At 30.2% G+C, this 26,312-nt stretch overlaps 2 protein-coding genes across 4 annotated transcripts; one reads left to right on the forward strand and one right to left on the reverse strand.

Annotated features, from left to right (window-relative positions):
- The first annotated feature begins 505 nt into the window (after window positions 1–505).
- Window positions 506–5,447, forward strand: LOC109795383 (protein NPGR2). 3 transcript variants are annotated; one of them, XM_020354862.3, is made up of 6 exons: window positions 506–652; window positions 1,329–1,609; window positions 2,468–2,720; window positions 2,889–4,105; window positions 4,258–4,411; window positions 4,919–5,447. In XM_020354862.3, exons 2-6 carry the CDS (start codon window positions 1,355–1,357, stop codon window positions 5,233–5,235), a joined length of 2,196 nt encoding a protein of 731 aa, XP_020210451.1. In that variant the 5' UTR covers window positions 506–652; window positions 1,329–1,354; the 3' UTR covers window positions 5,236–5,447. The 3 variants fall into 3 exon arrangements, with proteins under 3 accessions (XP_020210451.1, XP_020210450.1, XP_020210449.1); XM_020354861.3 differs by having other exon boundaries at window positions 519–736; XM_020354860.3 differs by having other exon boundaries at window positions 520–897.
- Window positions 5,448–6,228: 781 nt separating this feature from the next.
- On the reverse strand, window positions 6,229–10,226 carry LOC109795308 (multiple organellar RNA editing factor 2, chloroplastic). Its single transcript, XM_020354765.3, has 3 exons — window positions 9,677–10,226; window positions 9,528–9,593; window positions 6,229–6,572 (listed from the first exon to the last, which is right to left on the reverse strand). Exons 1-3 carry the CDS (start codon window positions 10,155–10,157, stop codon window positions 6,430–6,432), a joined length of 690 nt encoding a protein of 229 aa, XP_020210354.1. The 5' UTR covers window positions 10,158–10,226; the 3' UTR covers window positions 6,229–6,429.
- Window positions 10,227–26,312: the final 16,086 nt, after the last annotated feature.

A 26,312-nucleotide genomic window follows, 5' to 3' on the forward strand; every position in this document is an offset into this window, starting at 1 on the left:
AAAATAGTAAATTAAATAATTATTTTATAATAAATTTATTAAACAATATTAATATTTTAATCATTGATGCTGATTTAGAATTTGATTTAGAATATATAGCAATGTCATTAAAATTAGACCATAGTGCCGTTATTCTCAGATTTTTTAGGAAAAGTCAGATACATTTTTATAAGAATCAGAATCGGAGTTTTGGTTTAATAATCTAATTTCTAATAGAAAAAGAAAATGTATTTTTTTTATAAACTTTGTTACTCATCTCTGAATATGTATAAAAAATATTAATAATATATTATTCGGAAGATGATTCGACCTCCGAAAAGCTATAGCAGTGTTCATAAAAATATGTGAGAATTTTCACCGAAGCCAATGGAGAATAACCAAGTTAGATTGTCTCATCGTGAAAAGTGTCATTTGCAGAAAGAATATAATATTAATAAAAAATAAAATAAGAAAACTTACCAAACAAGTCGTGTTTTTTTCCGTTTAATTTGGGTAGAAGAGTCAAAGTTGAGGGTTCAGAAATCAGAAGTTAGATATGCATAATTTAATGCACCGTCGAGAATCAGAAAGTATTTGAAGTTGGAGCAGAAGAAGCAGTGAACTAAACTCTATTCATACGGCAACATTGAAAATTACCAAAACAGACAAAAAGGTTGTTGAAAGCATCTGCAGCTTAGGATTCTTGTTTCACAAGAGAAAATAATTTCATGGACACTTTCTTTAACAGGAGTAGGAGGTGGAGTTGCACACTTATTTTCTTTTGTCTTGTGGGCTAAGTCTATAACTTTTTCTGTAATGGAAAAGCTACTTTTATCCCCCTGTCTACCTCTTTTACGTTCTTTTCTTATCATTTCTTCTTCACTCTATGACAAGGGGTTTTCTCACATTCAACTTTAGGTAAACAAATCAAATTATCCTCTTTCCTTTTACAACAGTTCGCCATTGCATTCAGTATATATGGGCATGGGTAGTTTGATCGTTTCTGTTTTTAGTTTTTTATCTTCAAAAATTACTTGTTTTTGCTTCTTAGTTTTGATGATCGGCAAAGTTGGGTATGTAAATGTTGAATTTTGATCAAGTCCTTGATTTGGGTTGGTTGACTTGGTCCTGTCAGGTGTGAGGTCCTCAGTTCTGAAAAATCATGTACTTAAAAACAAGCAAGTGCACAAAAATTGATGTTAAAAGTTGATATAGTAGGACTTAGAAATGCGCATGTTTATTTAAGGTCGTTTGCATATGTTGTTATATGTGTATGACAAGTACACGATGTGAGGCATCTCAAGAGGTAACTTGAAGTGGTTATTCTTATTTTGTTGATAATTTTTCAGGAAGGGATCGAGTGGAATGTTTGAGTATGAGAGCTAAGAGTTTGATAAGTAAGAGGCAGATTAGTATAAGATTGAGAAAAATGATAAAGTGTATATGTTCGGGGGAGCAATTAAGGGTAGATGAATTAAATTACTCATCAGAGTCACTAGCAACGAGGGACTATTCAGCAAGTGGTGGTTATAATTCATCTCGACCAGGTGAAATCGACACAAAGGTGGACAATAGCAACATTGAAGAAGCAGAGTCTTCTCTCCGTGAAAGTGGTTATTTAAACTATGAGGTCAGATTATTTTTTCTTTTTGCATAAAAAAAGAGAGAGAGAGAACAATAATTCATATTAGACATGAAGTTACCATCCCTAACGTGCTCTTATAGTTCTATTCCAATAGAGAATTTTTCAGATATTTTTGTCCTCTGATATATTGAAATCTGAAAACAGTGACATAATGATAGAACGAGAAAAAAAAATGAACTTAACTATTTCAATTTATACTGTTTTGAAACAATTAAAATATAGCAAAATTGAAAATTTTCATTGTGAACAATAAAATCGAGTCCATAAGTTATATGTAAATGGTATCTGCATTTATTGAACATAAGGTCATTTATAGAATGCAATATGTAGGCAGCAGAATCCCCGGACATTTATTTTGTTGCCAATAAATTCATATTTCTTCTGAACAAAAATTGAACTTTCTCAATTTCCTTAGGAAGAGTATTCACGCAAATTCGAGGATTGAAACACCTAATTTAAAGTTTTATTTATCACATTGAGGAAACTTTTTCCGGTGTGGAATATCTGACCATAATTTATTATGGTCGAAGACTTTATGTTAGAGTCTTAATATTATGAATTTCTTCTATAAATGAAAAATATTTTCCCTCCATTACTCGTGTGTTACTCATGGGATTTCAGGCTCAGATATATATCTGAAATTAGACTTAAAAGGGTACAACTACTCTACATGACCTCTATATTCTTTTCTATCATATTTTAGGCCTTTTATGCTCCCATCTTAAGGTGTAATATGTGGTCTTTTTTGGTAAGAACATGGGTCTTATCACAACATCTGATTTTATTGATACTTGAGAAGCCTCTGCTCTATAAAAATGAAACTGAATGACTTTTCAACAATAGGAAGCTAGAGCCTTGCTTGGAAGACTTGAGTATCAGAAAGGCAATATAGAAGCTGCTCTCCATGTATTTGAAGGAATAGATATTGCTGCTGTCATTACCAAAATAAAAGTGTCTATATCTAGAAGATGTGAAACCAATAGACGCCGTTCGCAAAGTGATGAAATGCCTCCTATGTCAGTGCATGCTGTTAGTTTACTTCTTGAAGCTGTTTTTCTCAAGGCTAAATCATTGCAAGCTCTTGGAAGGTTTCAAGGTGTTTCTTTCTCCTTGTTCTTAGTTCTTATTTAACTATATCCATGCATATCATTTTAATTCTTTTGCACTTAATCTTCAAAGTCTCTTGTTTTCGTGGAGATCCTTAAATCTTTTGAACTACGCAAAGATCAATCAACTAGGTTAACAATAATTGATTTTTTTGCAGATGCTGCTCATTCATGCAAAACTATTTTAGACACGGTTGAATCTGCCTTACCAGAAGGGTGGCCTGAAAACTTTGTTTCAGACTGTAAACTACAAGAGACAGTGGCAAATGCTGTAGAACTGCTTCCAGAGTTGTGGAAGCTTGCAGGTTCTTCTCAAGATGTTATCTCATCATTTAGGAGGGCCTTGCTTTATCATTGGAATCTTGACACTGAAGCCAATGCAAGAATACAAAAGGAATTTGCTTTGTTTCTCTTGTACAGTGGTTGTGAAGCAATCCCCCCTGCTCTACGCTCTCAATTGGATGGTTCCTTTGTGCCAAGAAACAACATAGAAGAGGCTGTTCTTCTACTTCTGATTCTGCTGAGAAAATCTGTTCTTGGAAGCATTGTATGGGACCCTTCATTGGTTGATCACCTTTCTTTTGCTCTAAGTGTTTCTGGGGAATTCATGACTCTGGCTCAACAGGTTGAGGAATTGCTTCCTGAAAACATGGAGAGAAAAGAAAGATACTATATTCTTGCTCTTTGTTACTGTGGGGAAGGTGAACATTTGACTGCTTTGGATCTCTTGAGGAACTCTTTGCATCATAGAGAGAACTCAGATTGCATAAGAGAGTTACTTCTAGCTTCAAAAATTTGTGCAAACAACAAGGTTTGCATTGAAGATGGAATCAAATATTCTTGCAAAGCCATTTCTCAGTTGCATGGAAAGTGCATGCAGATGGTAGCTATTGCGAATTGCTTGTTAGGTGTTCTACTGTCAACAAAATCCAGGCTAGCCGCTTCTGAATCAGAAAAAGTTTTGATGCAGTCTGAAGCACTCAGTGCTCTGAAAAATGCTGAAAGAATGATGAGGGAAAGTGATCCTTTCATTGTCCTTCATCTTTGTCTAGAATATGCCGAGCAGAGGAAGTTAAGCATTGCTTTTGATCATGCAAAGGAACTGATTAAGCTTGAGGGCGGATTTAGTGTTAGTGGATATATTCTACTAGCACGGATTTTGTCAGCTCAAAAGAAGTTTGCAGATGCAGAGCTTGTTATTGATGCTGCTCTGGATCAAAGTGGGAAATGGGATCAAGGAGAATTGTTAAGAACTAAAGCTAAACTACGGATAGCACAGGGAAAATTAAAGAATGCTGTGGAGACATATACTTTTCTTCTTGCTGTTCTTCAGGTCCAAAATAAAAGTTTAGGAACTGCAAGTAAGGTTGTGAAGGTATGTGCCATTGATATTCGGAGAATATATTACTTTGATTCTTTAGTTACTCAAATTATCATGGGAAAGGAAGATTAAAAGCTTCAGTTAAACTCTACCTTTTCACTATATATAGGATAATATATTAATTTATAGACTTCTCTTTTGTACAGAATAAAGGAAACCATGACAGAAGACTGGAAATGGAAATATGGCATGATTTAGCCAATGTGTACACGACCTTGTCACAGTGGCAGGACGCTGAAGTTTGTCTTGCAAAATCTGAGGCTATTAATCCCGATTCTGCTTCTAGATGGCACACAAAAGGTATATCGCTTATATTCTATTTTTGCTCCGTAGCCTTCAATAGGTTCTATATGTTAGTTTCTTTTTTGTCAATGATACTTAAAGATATAAAAATCTCAGTTACTGAAATCCAACACTGGAACAAATCTGATGGTGTAGATTGAAGGGTATGAATTTTGTTGTCTTACTAAAGGGCAATAGCTGTGGAACAAAAGTTTTTCTTATTGGATTTCAAGTTGGCCAGAGCAAAGATGCATTGCTATATAGCACGTACCTTTTGCGAATACTTATCATTATTTTGCCACTTGGTAACATTTCAACTTGGTGCCAAAAGCAACTATCTCTTAATAAAATCTACATTATTTTCTTAGAAAATATATAATTGTATACAAAAAAAATGGGATCTCTACTTTATTGAAGCTTAACATGTTTTATAATTCAAACTTTAAGTCCTTCAGCAACATTTTCTTAAGGTAGATGCTTTTTTCATTCTTCAAGTAGCAAAATACTTAAGCTAGGATTTTGCAGGTGTACTTTTTGAAGCAAGAGGTCTTCATCAAGAGGCTTTGAAATCATTTAGGAAAGCATTAGATATTGAGCCCAACCATGTGCAAAGTTTGATATCCACAGCCTGTGTGCTCAGACAACTTGGTGGTCAATCATCTTCAATTGTTAGAAGCCTTCTCACTGATGCACTACGCCTTGACAGAACAAACCCATCTGCTTGGTACAATCTTGGACTCTTCTACAAAACTGATTTGGGGACATCAGCAATGGAAGCCGTTGAATGCTTTGAAGCAGCAGCTTTTCTTGAAGAATCTTCTCCCATTGAACCCTTTAGATAACACTTTCAAGTCAATTTTGTTGACATATATCATAGTAAGTTGTAAGTCTGGTTGTAAAGTTCAGCTCTTTTTACTTCATTTTGATAGGTGAAATGAAATATTAGAAAGAACATAGGCAAATGTCTCTTTTATGTGCCATAATGTAATTAATCAGTTATCTTCCCTTTATGCTGGTTGAAATATGAATGCAGTTTTTGCATCATTTATATCTAGACGGATTCCTCGCAAACTAGGATATTTAATTATTCACTTTAAAATATAGAAATACAATACAGTATAGCTAAAATTATTTCTCAACATAGTAATGTGGAATTAGAAAATTAAAATTCCAATATCTGACACACTGCTTTAAGAGTTCACTAATAAAGTGTGCAATTTAATATTCACCAGTGGTGAATCATAATAAAATTAAGGAAAACTTCATCTTTAGTCTCTATTTTCAATCAAACGTAATCAAGATCTTTTTATTTTCAAATTGATAAATTTATATAATATATATATATAAGATGAATTTCTTTAAAAAAAAAATTAACTAAATATGGTTTCTTAAGTTTAAAGACTAAAATTTGCCCTTAAAAAAGTGCATAAACCCCAAGCAATTTAGATATTATAAAATTCATTTGTTTCTTTAAATTACCTCTTCTAAGTGTATGGAGAGATAATGCAGTAAATGGTTGATTTTTAATTTTCTATTGATCTTCCCTGTTACGAAAGGTTTGAACAAAAAATAACACAAATATCCTGGAAACCCTCCTAGGGCAGATACTGTTTTAAAGCTTTACTTCGCGGAAGGAAGCAAGTCTTACAACGCAGACAATGGGATTCCCACATTTTCAAAACACCAGAATCAACGCATGACTATTCTAAACTAATAGATTTTAAATTTATGGTATTTACTATACTTATATACAGTATATAAACAACATTTCGCACCCGTTGAAATAAAAGCAGAGATATGAAATACAAACATCAAAACCAAATAAGAGATAAATCTAAAGTGCGAAGGGTCTAGGTTTTTTTATAGTAAACAAAAGAAAGTGGGTCCATCTGATACAGACATACATGTTCAACTTACAATCATAGTTACCACTCCCACCAGAAATATAAAATGTCTCCAAAGACTGAAATGGTGCACGTAACGTTCCATAATATATGTACATCACATCACTCTCCCTATCACCAATTGGTCCTCCTTCACTGATTGTTTTCTCGGCGCCGGACATACCTTGTTCTATCATTGTATCTTGGTCTGTCTTGATGCCTTTGTGGTTGTGGTTCCACCCTTCTCTGTCTTTCAGGTGGTCTCTGGACGATTTCTCCATTCACAAATAATTCAGCTGCATCATTGGTAACCAAAAATTTGGTTATTAAACGTAGCCAATGTATTAAGAGAAAACGAGGAGTATTGGTAACAAAAAATAATTAGAAAAACAAGTATTTAAAGCCAAACTTCACGATTGTAATATGAAGGGCTAGAAAGGCCAGGGGAACCATTTTACTATTATTAGTAACCTAAGGGCATTGACCTACTGAATAAAAGCTAAACATTACTCAGTCATTAGCTCCGCCAAGATGGACTGCTATTAAACATTCAACTGCATTTGCATGCACTTGCTTCAGTGTCACTACAAGACATTCCATATACACATGATGATGTTTTCAGTCTACTTATGTATGCAAGTTTACAGCATCATATCATGAACTAACAAATGCAAATGTAATACAAAGAGAAGCAAAATGCCCAAGCGTAGGATAGAGACAAATAACAATTACAAATTGAAGCTGAATAGCCATTAGTATTAACTTATTAACACTAGAATTATTAAAAAGAAATAAGAAAACAGGCACTACTGGCCTGAAAGAAGAGGCATATTAAATGGTTTCATGTATCAACTCCAATGATTCTGAAACTCCATAAGTTTGTGAAGCAACAGAACAGGACAGAAGAGAACTCTATGTGAACATGTGGCAAAGCTAAAAACAACAACGCAGATGCAGATAACTCTTTGTTACATCAAATCAGTGTCAATTCATCTCCACAAAATACAATTAGAATTATAATTATCAATTAGACAAAGAAAACTCTATAAATGTTGGTAAGTAAAATGCTCAACCATAGAATAAAGGCAAACAACAACCAAAAATTGTAGATAAATAACAAACTAAAAAATATAAAAACAAACTAAAAAATATAAAAACAAAAACTCAACCTAATTTATAAAAAATAAAAAGAAAAATCAGCACTACTGATACACTGAACTCAAAGAAGTGGCATATCAGGTGGTATTATATATCAACTCCAATGATTCTGAAACTCCATTTTTTGAAGCAACAGAACAGGATAGAAGAGAACTTTTATGTGAGTCCATTAGCATTCAAAGCTAGCCATTACCCATAGAGTTCTTAGCTTTGCCAAGATGGACTACTGGTAAAGGGAGAAAAATAGTAGCATATCAGGTTGTATTATATATCAACTCCAATGGTTCTGAAACTCCATCAGTTTTTAAAGCGACAGAACTGGATAGAAGAGAATGTTTATGAGTCCATTAGCATTCAATGCTAGCTATTACCCATTGAGAGTTTTTAGCATTACCAAGATGGACTACCGGTAAAGAGAGAAAAGAAGTAGCATATAAGGTGGTATTATATATCAACTCCAATGATTCTGAAACTCCATCAATTTCTGAAGCAACAAAACAGGATAGAAGCGAACTTTTATGTGAGTCCATTAGCATTCAAAGCTAGACATTACCCATTGAGAGTTTTTAGCTTTGCCAAGATGGACTACTGTTAAAGGGAGAAAAGAAGGGTGATACCATCACAAACTTACTGTCAATTAAGCAACTTTTTTAAGCAAATGCAGACAAATTTTTTCACTTCAAATCAGTGCCAGTTCATCTCCAAAAAGTACAGTTAAGCCTTCTAAATACAAAGTAAAAAGAGACAGTAATAACTCTACAAATGCTGATATGTAAAATGCTCAACCATAGGATTAAGGTAAACAACAACCACAGCTTGATGCTAAATAACGCTTACCATTAACAAGTTAATATACACACACACAACAACAAAAACATAACCTAATTTATTAAATAGAAAACTGCACTAATGGGACACTAGCCTCAAAGAAGAGGCATATCAGATGGTATTATGTATCAACTCCAATGATCCTGCAACTCCATCAGTTTATGAAGCAACAGAACAGGATAGAAGCGAGCTTCGATGTGAGTCCATTAGCATTCAAAGCTAGCCATTACCCAATGAGAGTTTTTAGCTTTGCCAAGATGGACTACTGATAAAGGAAGAAAAGAAGGGTACCATCACAAACTTATTTAACATTAATAAATAAAAACTTTTTCAATCACGGCCTCATAATCCTGCATCTCAGAATGCTCAAAAATATTATTTCAACATTTTTAAACAAGATGCAAACACATCAACAGAAACAATACAAAATTTCACAAAAACACATTTCTTAAAGCTAAAAAGATTTTAGCAACACAGACAAGTTTTTTTACTCCAAATATATGACAATCCATGTCCATAATGTACAATTAAGCATTACAAGTTCAAAGATGCCAAATATAGAAATGCTGATAACTTTTACATGTTTCATCACCACTAATCTGCATCTTCACAAAGTATATAAAGCACATAACAGTTTAGAGAGACATTTGATGCATGTCCATCAAACATTATAAGCTAAACCAAGTAGTATGCAGTATAATCTAGCTTTTTCAACATGGACTGACAGTCTAACATTTTTGAGAAATAAAACAATTATATATATATATATATATATATATATATATATCAAGGTCTGTTTCACAATTTCAAAGGCAAATGTGTCTGTCTGTTTCACATTTTTAAACAGACAATCATATAATACGCATTGAATGCAAAATAAGAAAGTGATCAAAATAATAAATATTAAGAGCACAAAATAATTAGATATACAAGAACACATAGGTTGACTAAATACATATTTTTCACTAAAAAGCATTTCCAAGAAGCAAACTAGCAATTAATAGAATCATGTCACCAGCTCAATTAATCTTAGATTTCACATCCTATATGAATAAGGTGATGTTCACCATTCCATTTTCTCAAGGAGAACGACAGTTTGGGAACATCCAACCGAACATCACAATCCCTAGTCACTACACAGATAAGTTGGCCTCAAATCCATAAAAAGCAAGTTAATCGCAAAAATCAATCTCCATGTGCAATTACAAAGACAGGAAACACAAGCGAAAAAACAGCAGAAGAACAAAACAGAGTTAAATCCTCACCGCCATAGTCCTTGTTTTCAGGATCAACATACGAATCGGGTAGCACAAACAGAACCCCAGGCAACCCTACTCATAGAAAAATAGAAGAGTTAACACAAATCTTAACAAAACATTCATTCAAAAAAACCAATTACAGAGAAAAGATATACCTTCGAGCTTATTAGAAGTCTCCTCATCAATCTCACAGCCGAATCCGAAGTACCTCTCACAGGAAACATTATAAATCTTCTTCTTAGCTTCCTCTTCACTGCCAAGAACTTTGGCGAGCGTCTCAACGTAACAATCAATCATCTGCTGCTTGGTGGCGCCCTCACCACCGGGCTTATCCATAACAATGAGCCAGTGGTTGTAGTCGCAGCCGGGGAAGAGAGGCGCCATCTCCGTGGGAGGACGGTCGCTGAACGACGACGACCCCGAGTTCAGCGGCGAGTACGCCGAGTCGCCGGCACGGTTCACGCGGCACCGGATACCGGCGACACGGGTGGAGGGAGCGACGATGGCATGGGACAGGGGGAAAAGGAAGCGACGCGATGAGAGTGTTGAGGGTCTGAGTAACGTGGCGGTGGTGGTGGTGGTGGTGAGAAGACGCATTGTGAGGCGTGCGCAAGAGGAGGAAATGGCTCTAGCCATATCACAGTAGCACTATCGCAGATTTAGGGTTTTCAAAGGCTAGGGTTTTTGTCTCTGCATATCTAATCTGCTTCCCACCCTTTTTATTCACCAATATCACTATTTTTCGCAGATTTGTGTGTTGTCCATGATCTGGGCCCAAGCCCAACCTATTTTTATTAACAACTTTTTTAGGCCCAATCTAATTTAAGTACTCAATAGTGAACACTCTCACTGAAGCCGTTAGCCGTGTTTCAATATCCGTTATCTTCTTTTAAAATATTCATTTTAATCTTTTATCTCTGAAATTTAGATCAATATTATGCCTTTTGAATTTTTTTTATTGATCAAGACTTAAAATTCACTTGAAAACTAATCAATATTATTGAAATTCAAGCAAAATGTGTTATAAATATGAAGAAATTTGAAATTTTCAAAATTTATCACTTGTTCATAGGATGTATTTTTTTTTTGCATAATTTTTATTATATTTATAATCATTTTGGATTCAAACATCAATTATATTTTATATAAATAAATTTAATGTTACATGTTTCATATTTTAAATCAGTTAAAAATTAATTCAAAATTAAGTTACAAGATTGAAAATAATTAATATTTTAAAATGATCAAATTAATTCAAATATAAAAGATAAAGAAGTAAAGTAAATATTTTAATAGATAAATGATCGGAATGAATTAAAAAATAAAATAAAAGATTAAAAGTATAATTTAGTTTTTATTAAAATAATTTAATATTTACTTGCGTCTTTATATATATATATATATATATATATATAAAATCTCTATCTGTGAAGAGATGAACTCACTCTCTACTCTCTCATAATTTCATTTAAACTCTCTTATTTTGTGAGACTGTACATGGGTTGCTGAAATCCAATATTAAAGTGGCTCAGTTGTTGTCAATATTCAAAATATGATTGAGAATTACAATTGTGTAATTATTGAGTCTTGATGGAAGAACGAATACAGGGACATGATAGGTATTGTCTTGCTTATTAAAAAAGTGTGATATTTTATAAGACCAGAATAACACGTTCTTTATTCGTTTTTCTGTTTTGTTGCAGGTTTTAAGTGCTCATTTTTTTTCTTGCGATAACAATAGCAAGGGAAGAGACTGTGAAATTGAACTGCAAATGAACGTTTGAAATAGATCAACTTTGTGGCAATGGTTAGAAGTATGTATTTTCTTGTCCAAAAAGAAAAAAAAAAACAAGTATGTGTTTCTGAAATTTATTTTTCTGTTGTCCTTATTTGATCTAAACGTGTTTGCTTTAGATTGTTTACTCTTACAATTGGTATTGGAGTTTTTTTTTTACTCTCTGCCTTGCTTACTGTATTTTTTGTTTGGAGTTTCATATTACTAAATATGGGTATCGTAATTTAGCGGTTATTAATCCAAACGGAACTCGGAAATCACATTAAAAAAATATATTATTCTAAAAGTTTGTGTGTTTTATAACGTTGAAATCGGCGTCAGAAATGGCAAGAAACAATTTTGGGTTGAACATGCGCGCAACAGTAAGCTGCATTTTCTATCCAGCACTTTTCTCCGTATAACATTTTTTAAATTAATTGAGCCCGTTAGGATTTGAGCATGTTCCTACCCCAACATATAATACTATAAATTTTGTTAATTATTATATTTTCATTCATAATCATGTGGTGCGTAGTGTGGTTGAGTGATTTTGAAGAATTAAGGAACTCTCAAAAATTTATTAAAGTTTTATAGGATTTTTCTAGTTAGAGATCCAATTAGTCTTTTAAAGAAAGAATATTTAAGATTTATGTTAAAAACTAAGTTTCATAAGTTTATATTCTTTGGAACCTCATAAAGATAAACTAGAGAGAGGTGTTTTGGGAATTTTTTTATTCTCTAAATCTTCTCTAGAAAGGATGATTTTGTAACGTAGAAAGAAAAAAAAATGTGGCTGATTTAGTAGCCCAGAACGGGCCGTTCCCAATCTGGAACGGACCGTTCCAAGCTATTAAATTGAACTGAAAATCGTATTTGAGAACGGACCGTTCTGGACGGAGAATAGGACGTTCTAGATGGAGAACGGGCCGTTCCGGAGGGAGTACGGGCCGTTCTGGATGGAGAACGGGCCGTTCTAATTTCAGAACGGGCCGTTCTGCATGTGGTTTTTGTACGTGTTGAGGGAGTGCAGAACGGGTCGTTCCGGTTTCGGTACAGGTCGTTCTGGCCACTCCTAAATGTCTATAAATAGAGTTGGAGGGTGGAAGAGAAATGCAGGTTTTTAGAGAGAGGTTTTAGAAAGAAGGACTCTGGACAAGGAAGCTTGCTTTGAGTGGATTGAAGTTCCGGGTTGAGCTTCGAAAAAGGGAATTCCTCTTCTTGGCTATTCTAAGCCAATCTTCAGGTAAGAGAAGCTAGATTGTAAAGTTGTTGGTTGTATGTGAGTTGGGAACTCTTTTGGGTACTTAGGTTGATTAGTATGAGTTGTGTTATGTGATGAAAATATTGTTGGTTGCTAATATTTGATTAAATATTTATTAATGATGTTGTTGGAAATGCATGTTGTAGTTAAGTTGTGAAGTTGTTTACAAGTTGTGTTAATTTATGATATTGTTGAAGTTGTTTAAAGTTGTTAAGTTGCACTAAGTTGATATTTAATGACTATAGTTGTTTAATTAAGTTGTTTGCATGTTGTTAAAATTATTAAGGTTGTATAGTTGTATAATTACATAGAGATGCATGTTGAGTATAGAGTTGAAAGTTACTATGTTGTTTACAGTTGTTAAAAGTTGAGATTGATGACTATAGTTGTTTATTGCTGTAAAGTTGTTAAGTTGTCTATTGCTGTAAAGTTGTTAAGTTGCTTATTGTTGTAAAGTTGTTAAGTTGTCTATTGTTGTAAAGTTGCTAAGTTGCTTATTGTTGTAAAGTTGTTAAGTTGTCTATTGCTGTAAAGTTGTTAAGTTGCTTATTGTTGTAAAGTTGTTAAGTTGCTTATTGCTGTAAAGTTGTTAAGATGTCTATTGTTGTAAAGTTGTTGTGATGCCTATCGCTGTAAAGCTGTGTTGTTGAGTTGTAAGTTGTTTAAGCTGTGATGATAAGTTGTTGATCACTAAGACTAGGGGAGATGTTTTCGAAGTTGCTCATCCCATTGTGTGGATTGAGATAGTTGTGGTGCTCTGAGAGCCCAATTTATTATAAATCCCTCATTGGGAAGTTGTCCATTGGAGTGGTCGTTGTGTTGTTCTCCTCTAAGACTTAGTTGATCCCGTGTGTGGGCAACGTCGAGGCACACGTGTATAAAGCGACCACGGTATAGGGGCAAGGTCGAGCTATACCGATTATAAAGCGACCACGGTATAGGGGCAAGGTCGAGCTATACCGATTATAAAGCGACCACGGTATAGGGGCAAGGTCGAGCTATACTGATTATAAAGCGACCACGGTATAGGGGCAAGGTCGAGTTATACCGATTACAAAGCGACCACGGTATAGGGGTCAGGTCGACCTATATCGATTACAAGTGACCAATTTGAGTAAAGTACAAAGTCGGGAACTTAGTTCCTAACCGAGTACTATACTTCCTTATTTAAGTGGCCAAGTCTGAGAAACCATTATTGTGTTGTGGATTGATATCCAAATTTGTTGTGTTGTCGGTTTGGTAGGACCTAGCCACTTAGACTACTTATCATGTTGTAGGAGATCTCCGAGTCGAAATGCGTGACGACGCATAAGTGTTGATGAGTTGGTTTGTTGTTGATATGAGTTGTATATTCGTTGTTGTGTTGTTAAGCTGTGATTGTGTTGTAAGTTGAAATGATGTTAAGATATATAGTATATATGTTGTTTATCTCATGTGTCGAATGCGAAGATGATTTTATAGTTGTTATGTTGCATATTAAATTATTATGAGTTGTTTATTATCTCTAGCTTACCCTTGCATGTTTCCATGTGGTTTGGACTGCGATGATCATACGTTGTATGGGAGCAGGGCAGGGATAGACTGGAGATAGCTGCTAGAGGCCACAGGAGGTGCCTGGAGATAGATTTTTTTGTAGGCTACTTTATGGTAGCATATTTTGTTGTATATAATTGGTTGTTATTGGTTGCTTGATTAGCAACTTGTGTTGTAAAAATATTTTATTATACTCTTTTTATATATATATTTTAGTAGTGTAAGGTTGTTCGTAATGTGACGGTCATGGCGGGTCGTTACAGATTTCCTCTCCTAGAATCATTAATCTTGTTGTGTGTTGTTAATCCAGGTTAGTGAATCATGAATCAAGTCGTTAATCCGCACAGAGTTCTTTGGAGGAGCTCGATTTTCTTCACCATTCTTCTTTTCTCTCTCCCTTGGTGATTCTAGAGATAAGGAAAGTTAGGACTAAATTATGGTTGATTGTTGAAGTTGTATGTGCTTGAATCTGTTTAAATTTGTGGTTGTGTTGGTGAAATTGGGTGAAATGCATGTGTTGGTAAATTTTGAGTCTTTTTGAGCATGTTGAGGTGATTTTTGATGATTTGCACCATTTGGTTGCATGTTGTTATTCACATGCAAAATGAGTTATTGAGAAGGGATATGTATAAATGGTTGCAATGCATGTGAGAAATTTTTTGATTTTCAGGTGAATGATGCAAAAATTGTGATTTGCATAAATGTAGAACTCGCATCACGTTAGGCATATCTTCATGGTATTGAGCATGGTTCAATCAGAGGCACTTTGTCTAACTCACGTTAGACATAAGATTGGTAGCGTTGGACATGAGAAGAGAGTACTATCTCAGATTAAATTGATGTCGATCAAGAGGTGAGAGAATTGTCTTGAGTTGGATTGGCGCTGAGCGCCAAAGGAATGGTGTCAACCGTGAAGAGAAAGGATCGTTTTGGGACTTAATGTGAAATTGTATAAGTTTTCAGACGTGAGTCTTTGGCAATTGTATCTAAAAAGATTGTTACATCCTTAATGACTAATGAGATTACCAAATTGTTTGGAGACTTGCACAATCCTCAACTAAAATCACATTTATTATTATCTAAACTAATAAAAATATATTTTTTGTATAAATAATAAAAAATTAGGAGTTGGAAATGCAATAAAAAAAACTAAGACAAATAAAGTTGAAAACTCATTCTTAGGCTTTTTATCAAATAAGTTAAGTGTAAAAAATAGTTTTATAAAATATAATGAAAATGTTAGAATTATACCTCACTTTACTTTCCTCTCATGTTTTACAAACATGTATTTATCTGGTTTAAACTTTAAATATTAACATCAACCCATAAAAGATACTTAAACCATAAAAGTGTGATACTCTAGTTCAAGGTTTAGAAAGTATTTTGCACTCACTTTCAAATTATAAATTAGTTATGGTAGATCAAATCGCAATAAGCATTCAGAGATGTAAAACACTAATAATAAAAAAATTGATAAATAGCTCAAAATGTATACATGAATCACTATTTTAGATTTATGAGTTTTTTTTATACAATTTTCACTATTTATGAGATTTTTTTAGTTATTTATGCGATTTTTTTTATACGATTTTCATTATGTTTATAATTATTTTAGATTTATTATTCATAATTTTCATATAGTTGAGTATAATGTTATAAGTTTCACATCTTGAATCACTTAAAATTGATTCAAAATAATGTCACAAAATTGAAAATCATCATTGTTTTAAAAGAACTAAATTGACTCAAATATAAAAGAAAAAATATTAAAATGAATATTTTAATAGATAAATAATGAAAATAAATATAAAAAATAATATAAAGGATTAAAAGTATAATTTAGACAAGTTTAAATAAATGCAAGAATTATTTTTTTTCAAAATAAAATATTTTTATCTAACACTAAATAAATGTTTTCTCAGTTATCATCTAATTTCCTAACAATCAATATTTAATTGATATATATTCTTTCCTCTTAAACACGATTACCATTATCATCTTTCCTCTTAAACGCGATTACCATTATCAACCGATATTTAGAGAGGATTTAGTTTATGAAAATAAGTTAACTTATTATTATTTTTAATTTTTATTGACATCTTTATATCAAATAATTAAATATATTATTTATTTTATATTAATTAGTTAATTTTATAATTATTTTATTGGTAAGATATTGTATGTCTAATTCTTTATGGTTTTATTGGCATATCAACAATATTTTATTGGTATTTTATCTTTATATCAAATAGAGTAGTTTATGTGTTCTACAGGAAATCTCATACACACGTATTTCTATATTGGTAAGATATTATTTACCTAACATGATTTTATTTTTTATCATCTCCTAAAAGATCTTTCTAATAGAGATTATATATGTTTATAAACTCACATCCATTGTTTTTTTTTATGATGTAGGACTTTAATTATATTCCAACATCATGAATAAAAAACATTTTTATACTATCAAATCTAGAAAGGAAAAAAACTCAATAAAGCAAATTTTTTATTATTAAAGTAACAAATGTAGGGAGCTTTTTTTATATGTTATGTGATAATATTTTTTATAGGCAAAAAAATTAATTAAAGAGAATATAAGGGGTACATTAACCCATCATAAGGAAACACAACAACCAAAAATCTTAAAAAGCCAACCCAACAAAAAAAAAACCCTCAATCCAAAATAACAAGAGTCAAGCACAACACTCCTACTATATTATAAAGAGTCAATTAAATCCCAAAAACATGCTGAATAACACTCATGTGATAACAAAATAAACTACTTCAAAGAAGAAAATGCCTCCCACGAGAAGAAATAAAACTGCCACCCCACAAACCTTATCAAGAGATAGAACCCATCAATCAAAATAACAAATCCCTAACCAAGAGCAAAGAACACCAAGAACTATACCAGCACCAACAAATATCTTATATAAGTTTTGAACTAATTTATATAATTAATTTTATCTAATACATCTTTAGCAAATATTTAAAATGTAATTTATAGATTTTACAATGTATGTTAATGGTTCTTTACACGATCATCAAAGAATGGTGAATCTTACAGAAGAAATGTAACAAGATGCATGTTCCTATGACGATGGCTCTAAATCCGTAACAAATTGCATCCAATAAACTAGTCAACGGCTTTACTAAGAGAATATATTGAACGGACGGCGGGATCAGTGGATCTCCCCTCCTCCATAATGGGGTTCACTTTATTATGATTTTTTTTTAATCATGTATATATAAATATTATAATAATTATACGCTACGATAGTATTTTTATAAATCATTTAAGAAAAGTAATTATTAGATATTTTGTAACGTTTTTAAAGTATTTATTTACTTTTTATTTTCATAATTTATCATTTTTATTTTTATTTTTGTTAATAAAATAATAGATAGGAGATAACACTCCATGACTACCGTGTAGGAAACTAATGACGTACCGGAGATCTTTATACCAAACATCATTGTCCAATTATTAGTTAACTGAAACTCAATAATATTCAATTTCACTCAAGACTTTACTGGTCAAACTAAAAACTAGTAGAGTCCCATTAAAGGAGTTTCATCTCTAGCATCAAGAGATTTCTTTGAGTAGGTATGTCAAGGGATTGCAGCGAATCCAACTAAGGTTGAGACGGTGATTGTAGTGGGAATGTTTGAGGACTACTATCAAAACCATGAATTTTGTGGGTTTGGTAGACTGCTAAAGGAGGTTCATTGAAGGATTCTCCAAGATAGTGATGCCTCTAATCCAATTGACCTAAAAGGATTAGCCTTTTTGTTTTAACGGATGCATGTGAGCTGAGCTTTTAAGAGCTCAAAACGAGGTTGACTACTTCTACCATTTTGGTGTTACCTGACATTGGTAAACCCTTTAATGTGTTTTGTAACGTTTCTCACCAAGGTTGAGTTGTGTGTTGATGCAAACTATGAGAGTAGTGGTATATGCTTCAAGGTAACCTAAGACTCATGAGAGGAACTACCCCACTCGTGACTTAGAGTTGGGGACGATGATGTTTGCCTTGAAGTCGTGGAGACACTATTTGTATGGTGTGAGGTTTAGTGTCTTTAGTGATCATAAGAGTTTGAAATATTTGTTTGATCAGAAAAAGCAAAACATGAGGTAGAGGAGGTGGATGGTAGTTCTAAAGAACTTTGACTTTCTGTTGATGTATCATCCTAAGAAAACGAATCTAGTGGTTGATGCTATGAGTAGGAAATTCATCCACATGACAAAGATGATGGTGAAGAAGTTAGAGTTAGTTGAGCAGTTTAAAGATATGAATTTGGAGGTGGAACTGGCTCATGATCACGTTAGCTGTGGGATGACTACCATATATAATGAGTTCTTGAAATATGTTGGGGTGAAACAATTGTAAGATCCAAAGTTGTTAAAAATCTTGAGTCTGTTTGGCACCAAGAAGGCAATTGGTTTTGAGTTAATAGGTGATGGAACTCTAAGATTTAAGGACCTAATTTGCCTCCTTGTGGATTTTGGGTTGAGGAGAGTTGTGTTGGAGGAGTGGCATAAAAGTCATCTTAGCATACGAATTCAAGTTTTCGATCTAATTTTACCATATGAATTCCCTTCATTTTCTTCTCCATTCTATATCTAATTTTTGTTTTCATGATTATGAATTTCATCTTAATTAGGTATAGAACATAATTGAAGATTAATTTTAGACCTAAATCTAGATCTAAAATAACATAAACTGCCTAAATTAATTATTCACTGTTCTTAATTTTTACAAAAATTGTGAGATCACGATTACATTTCACATTTTTATGAAATTTAATATATCTAGATTTTAATTATGCTTGTGTTGATTTAAGATTGATTGAATTCAAATTATATTTTATACTGTAAAAATTTTGTCATAAGAATTGAATCTGGAATCGATACATTTTCTGATATAAAAAAATACCTCTAATATCTCAATCGGTAACTATAAAAAATAAAATATTATATATCACGTAACATAATCTCAAATATTTATACTCATATGACTGTTAAAATCATAAATATTTATACTCATATGACTGTTAAAATCATATTTTAGTGAGCATTAGTGGTGAAATTTTTTTAATGTCTCTATTAACTTTTATTACAAGTAAATTTGTGTTAAAATAGACATTATTATATATTGAATTTTGAATAATCATTAAATCAACATTGATATTTGGTCTTAAACTTTTTATTATATATTATTATTTCCTATTTGATAGTCTTAAAATTTGATCTCCTATCATCCATTCTTGAAGTTTAAAAAAAAAACCTCAACATTTGTACCACGTTCCAAAATTATTTAAGCTCCAATAGGTATTTCCATTGAATATTATCCAATTTTACAACTTCTGAATCATGTGTACGTATTTTAGACATGGAAAAGCGAATGGGAATCATAAATATTTATGGGAGGAATCCGGATCGTCAAACATTTGTTTGCAATTTAAATTTACCAGTTATTATTATTATTATTGTTGTTATTATTATTATTATTATTATTATTATTACTTTTTTAAAATATTGGGATGGCGAAAAGATAATCTACCTAACATTCTAGAACACTACTCGAAATGTGCACATAAACTGTCACATCAATTATTACGATGTGAAATTGAAGTGTTAGCTTGATAATATTTATATTATGAGTTTATATATTTCAGTTAATTAAATGAATACATATTTGATAAAATAAATTTATTAGTTGGTTGAAAATTTATAAATACCCAAAACTTATAAATTATAAGTTTAAAATTGAAAATTTTAAAGTTTATAAGCTAATTAATTGTATTGAAAGTGATAAAACTATTTGATAAGTTATTTAATAAATATAAAATGATAAAAAAAAGTTTATAATAAAATCGAGCGAAAACTTAAAACTGGTAAAAACGAATTTTAAGAATCTTAAGAAAATTAATGAAAATAAAAAAAAAATTAAGAGCTTACTATAAATTAATTCATTTAAATTATGAAAATAAATTATGATTTTTTTAAAATAAATTTTCATACCAAATAAATTTACTTGAATCAAATTAACTATAAATTAGTTAAAAAAACTTATAAACTCTCCGATGTTCCAAACATGCCGATGCATAATTTTGAATCGTTAAAAGACATCTTAAACGTATTTATTTGTCCTCGGCCTGACATTTGAGGCCTATAATCCTTAAATTAAACATGTTGGTCCAAATATGATTAATAAGAGTATTTGTCAGTATTTCTCAAAATCCTCATATTATAGGTTACCTAGAAAGCTTCTCAAAATATCTAGCTCCTCTAAGATTTCTTCTCCTCCAGCTAATATTCTGTCTTTGGTGCATAATAGTATTTAAATTAACTTAAAACTTTTTGTTTTTTTTTTTTATTAGAAAGTGAGAGAACTAGTTTTTCAACATCAGAATAAGCAGGGAGAGTGTATATGACATTTTCTTTGCCACTTCTTGGATTGGTGAGCATGAGGAATTATTGATCTTTCAGAAAAGGTTGAAAAGCACATAAAGCACAGGAATAAGGTGTAAACAAATTGAAAGTTCAAAGTTAGAAAGGGAGGGAGAAAAATATTACAGAAAGCAGATTCTGGTTCGATCTTTTAGGTATAAATCCAATTACAGATGTTAATGCAAATCCACTATGAAGAATTTGTGGTGCTAATATTAAGTCAAATTCTTCACGGGATTATTCTATTATCACTCAAAACAATCTTTATTCATATTTCGTTGTCTTCCTTCCATATAGCTTGCTTACACTTTTAGCATAGTGAGCCTGCTACTTACTATTTCATATATTCTTGATTATCTCTCTCTACCTAACCAACTAATTATTTGTAAGTGTGAAAAATATATATATAAATAAAAAGGTTTAAAGTTGTGAGAAATTCAGGTGTGAACTAGGAATGAGATATTATATTAACAGAAAATGAATCAAGTGAAAACTGAAAAAATTATATAAACTTTTTTCTTATAAAGATTTTGGATTAACAAGTGCTGTCAAATTTATTAGAGTGATGTCTTTCTTAGTGGAAGGTTATCATGAGATGAAATAAAATACAAAAAATATATAAATATAATAATTCATCCGTAAAATATATCTAGTCTAGTTTTTTAAAATTTGAACTCATCGAAAATAACTTTAAACTCGATTCATGTTAATAAGATGAGATGACTTACTCGACAACTAATTTAGACTATCTTATCCAATAAATTTATGATATTTCCAAAACAAACTCAACTAATTCTAAGTCTGTAAATTATTGTGAGATGTGTTCTATTTAGATAAATTTTTTTCATAAATATTATTTAGAGAAAGTTAAAATTTTTTTTTTTTTATAAACCAAAACTTTATTTATATATAAGTTATTATTTTTAAAAAAATCATATTAATTTTATCAAAAAATTATTTTTAATTTATATAAAAATTAATTTTAACTAATAAATAAATTATTTTAATTTTCTTTCTCATTTCATTCTTTATATAAAAAATTTATTAAAAAATAACCGTACTAAACCTGTCTAATCCCAGCTCTGTTCATGGAAGTACTGTCTTAGATTCTTAGAGCACCTCCAACGGGAGGTGCTTATGCTTTCTCTTAAAAATAAGCTCCAGTGTTTAGAAGCACTTCCCATTGGAGTAGTCCTAGCTGGCATAGAAAGTTGCTTATTTTTTAGCAACGGAGCTTCAGCAAGCAACGTTGCTTAGCTCTTATTAAATGTAACAAATTTTATAAAATGTAGTGTGAGGTGTCAAAAAGTGTAGTATAAGTTGTAAAAAGTAAGAGTGCTTATAAGCAATTTCCATTGGAGCAAAAATTATAAAAATATAGTATAAGTTGCTTATGAGTGACGTGGCACAGTAAGACCCATTTAAAATGATTGGGACATTGTAGATGCTCTAAGTTGAATACAAATTTGTTATTCTTTTAAGAAAAACAGTTTAATATTTATAATATTAATATCACATAAGTATAGTGTATTAATTATTTTTTCCACACTGCTAACAATAATACTTGTGTTATGTCGGAGAAGCATTAATTATATTCATATTTGTCTTGTAGCTAAAGGACAATAGCCATACTACCTTCCATATGTTTCCCTCCTAGGAACCGTACGATAAATATTTATTTTGGAATATTTTAGTTAAATTGTTTTACTAACATTATATAATTATCCACTTAAGATTCCAAGAAGATAGCCTTCTCGTCTTTCAGATAAAACTTTATCAATTTAATCTGAAAACTCGATACCTAATCGTGAAGGCATCTATAATCACTAGAATTCAGTACACATAGATTTCTTCAAAACATGTTGAAATCAATTTGTTTTTCTGTTTTCCTCTTACATAATACAAATTTAGGTTGGTATTTTTCAGGAACTTTGCAGTTTGCATATAAAGATAAGTATGCATGTGATTGAAAAACAAATAGAATTAAATCACTTTTTTTTTATATAAGTTGTAAATTATCTTGAAAAAATTATTGAAATAAGTAAAAATAAATAAATAAAATTGTGGACATAAACTTTCCCGATTACTTATCAAATACTTATGTATTGAGATAAATTATTATAAATAATTTCTTTTAAACATATCTTAAAGTACTGAACCATTTTTTTAGGAAAAAAGTTTTAAAAAAATATATTTTACACTATGAAAAATTGTGAAGTATCATCTCATGTCACGTACCTATTGTTAAGTTAAATACGAACTCTACTATAAAGTGATTAAATCTAATACATCCTTTCTCTTTTTAGTTTTTTTTATTTATAAACATTTATATTCCGGCTAACCTTATATTTTGCTGCATTCGTTTGCCCCATCTTGGACAACATTTCCTTGTTAGTTGTTTTATAATGTCACCCATCGTCTTAAATAAGTGTTTAGTTGTTTTGGATTAATTATAATAAAAAAGTTATCCTCTTATTGCATTGCATAACACCTGCTCCGATAACTTTTAAAATTAGCTTATCATAGGTTAATTTATATAATTTTTTTTTTATTTTTTATTTTTTATTTTTTATTTTTTAACATATGCATAAATTGATATATAATTTATTAAAAAATTATTTTATTTTATTTTTATAAAAAAAGAAAAAGTTTATCCAAATAGATCTTAATATAATACATATGTATAATTTAAAATGTAGTGAAAAAAAAAGTTTATTTATAATAAGAATAAACAAAGCAAAACCGTCCTACTAACTTGTTTGACGCGACTCAAAATTGATTTGGAGAGATTCAAATTTTAAAGTTATACTCGATGGATTAAAATTGTGTTTTAAATTGTCGCAATCTGATTTAATGATTTACATTATTTTAAAAAAAATATAATCTTTTATGTACCAAATAAAAATAATTATAATCTTTTGATGTATTATTAATTTAATAGATAATATTTTATATAACATAATATTATATTTATAATGATATTATTTGTTTTTAAAATGTACATTGTAAAAATGCCTTAATTTGAAATTTATATTTCTTTTTTCCCCTACGATTTATCTATAAATAATATAAATAATCTTGATGTAATATGCTAAAATGTTGTGTTGACATAGTCTTCTTCATAGATTTTGAGTTTGAATTAAATAAATAATTTAATCATAATAGAATTATTATAGAGATAGATTTGTTTCAATTTGTTTCCTACTCACCCTGAATTATAATATGACTGTTGTCTCTATAAATCTAATCATATATTATATAAATTAAAATACGTGTAATTGCGAGACCTTTACTCTTTTATTATATATTCTTAATATTTTATCCTTTATATTATCTTTAGGATGTACATTTTATATATATTACTCTAACAATTTTTTTAAAATTTTATAAAAAAGATCTCTTTTATTTTTATGTGTATATTTTGTTTTTCCTTTTCGCTTTATTCTCTTTTATTTCTAATCTAAATTGAATTTAAATATTTATCTTAAAATAAATTTTTAATATTTAAAAATTATTTTATATCATAATTTAAATAATTTATTATAAATTTCAACTTTATCTATATATTTTATTTTAAATTTTAATTATAACAATACAATTTATACATTCAAAATATTTATTTATTATAAATTTTAATTATGAAAACTATTTCTTTTATCCATGAACCAAATGTATTATATACTATACATTAAAATACTATTTTATATATAAATTTTTTCATACGAATTAATTGTTTTTGGATTTGACGTTGTATAAGATGCATTAATAGTCTGTAAGGAAAAAAAAAACTGTATTTATAGGACTGTTCATCAAGAAGTTTAATAGGGTCCTCTTCCTCTTTTTTGTAAGTTCACCTACCAATCCATCATTAAGGTGTTTCCTAATTTCTTCCCATAACCTTGATGTAAATGTAATTGAATAGTCTCCATTGTCAAATTCACGTGTTGTTTCATATAATTGATGACCTTAATAGTCAGGGACGGAGCCAGGATTTCAATACTGGGGGGCCGAGAATAAATTCCAAAGTGATACCACATAGCAGGCCGTACCAGAAGTCCAAAAGTTGAATAAAAAAATAAATTTGGGTTATTCATTTAATTATACATATGAGTTTATATTAAAAATAGGGGGTGCCATATAGTAATATATATGTATATAAAAAAAAATTAAAATTGTTGGGGGGGCCGTGGCACCCGTAGGTCCCCCCTTGGCTCCGTCCTTGTTAATAGTTAATATCATGGTAGCTAGGTTGGCAATTTAAATCCTATTTGTAACCGATTTCAACATTTTCAGAAATTCTCCGCTCCTTCTCGACATTGTTCAGGGAGGAAGGAACTATAAGAGAATAGAATAGATATGGAAATAAGAAATAGATATTGAAAATAAAAATTATTTGACGGTATAAATAATAAATAAAGAATAATTTATTATTAATATTATTTGTTTTATTTATTTATTTATTATTACTATTTCAATTTTTAATATAAAACAATATCAAATAATTATATATACATTATTTATTTATTTATGGGAGGATCTATTTACTAAAAAAAATTATTATAGTATATATGTTATTTTAAAAATATAAAATGAAATATCAAATAATTATTAGATTTTGTAAAAATTTATACATTTAATCTAATTGTTAAACAATTTTAATTTAATAACATTAAAATTTATTATAAATTTAAATTTTTAAGAGCATCTCTAATGGGAGTTGCTTATAAGCAATTCCTTATAGTACATCATTGCCAAATCAGCTCTGGTTCACTTTATGAGTTATTTAAATTTTAAAATAAATAGATCCAGTAATTTTTCTTCTACAGTATTTCTCTCCTACCATATTTCTCTTCATCAAATAAAATCTTGATGTTATAATGCTTTTGTAATAAAAATACAATATATATTATATATTAGTGTGCTACTAAAAAAAATATTTTTGAATATGTTATTGAGAACAATGACTTACTCCCCTCTTCTTAAGTTATGTCGTAAGACTTAATTTAAAGATTCCATAGTCTAGCCTATATAGTTTAGATTTTGATCACATATATATATATATATTTTTTTATAATTGTAATTCAAATTAATTTTATTTTATATAAAATTTAAGAAAATAAATTAAAATTTTAAAATGTCTCACTAAATGAAACCAAATAAGATATATTAAATATAAGTTCTTAACGAGCTGTTTAAACATATTCTACTTGAACAAATTCACCACACACAAAAGTTGTACTTAAATTATGCCGGAAACAGAGACGTTTCTCTCTTTTTTCCTTTGCATGTTACCGAATGAAGATTTATCACTAGTTGCATTTAAAATTTATCCAATTCAATTCATCTCAATTTTAGGCAAACTTATAAAAAATAACTCGATTTGACTTATTATAAATTAGTGAGTTGATTCACTTAAAATAAAAAATAATTAAACTTAATAAAAACATTGAGTTTATTCACTTAAAATAAAAAAATAATTAAACTTAATAAAAAAATGTTTTTATAATCTATTATTTTAAAATTACATATTAATAATATGACAAGAAAATTGTTATAAAAAAAAAGACATCAAACATAATTAACTTATAACATCTAATAACATTATAAGAGTGATATAAAATATTAACAAATAATATTAAATTAAAACTAATTATTGAAAGATAAATTCTATTATATCCTTCTAAATTTAAAGAGTTTTGGAACAAATTATTTTCTATATATATAATATGTGAATGTTAGATTTTCAAAATTTTTATCTTTTTCATATAT

The sequence above is a fragment of the Cajanus cajan genome, chromosome 7 (assembly GCF_000230855.2).
Source record: "Cajanus cajan strain Asha chromosome 7, NIPB_CcT2T_4, whole genome shotgun sequence".
Taxonomy (NCBI): domain Eukaryota; kingdom Viridiplantae; phylum Streptophyta; class Magnoliopsida; order Fabales; family Fabaceae; genus Cajanus; species Cajanus cajan.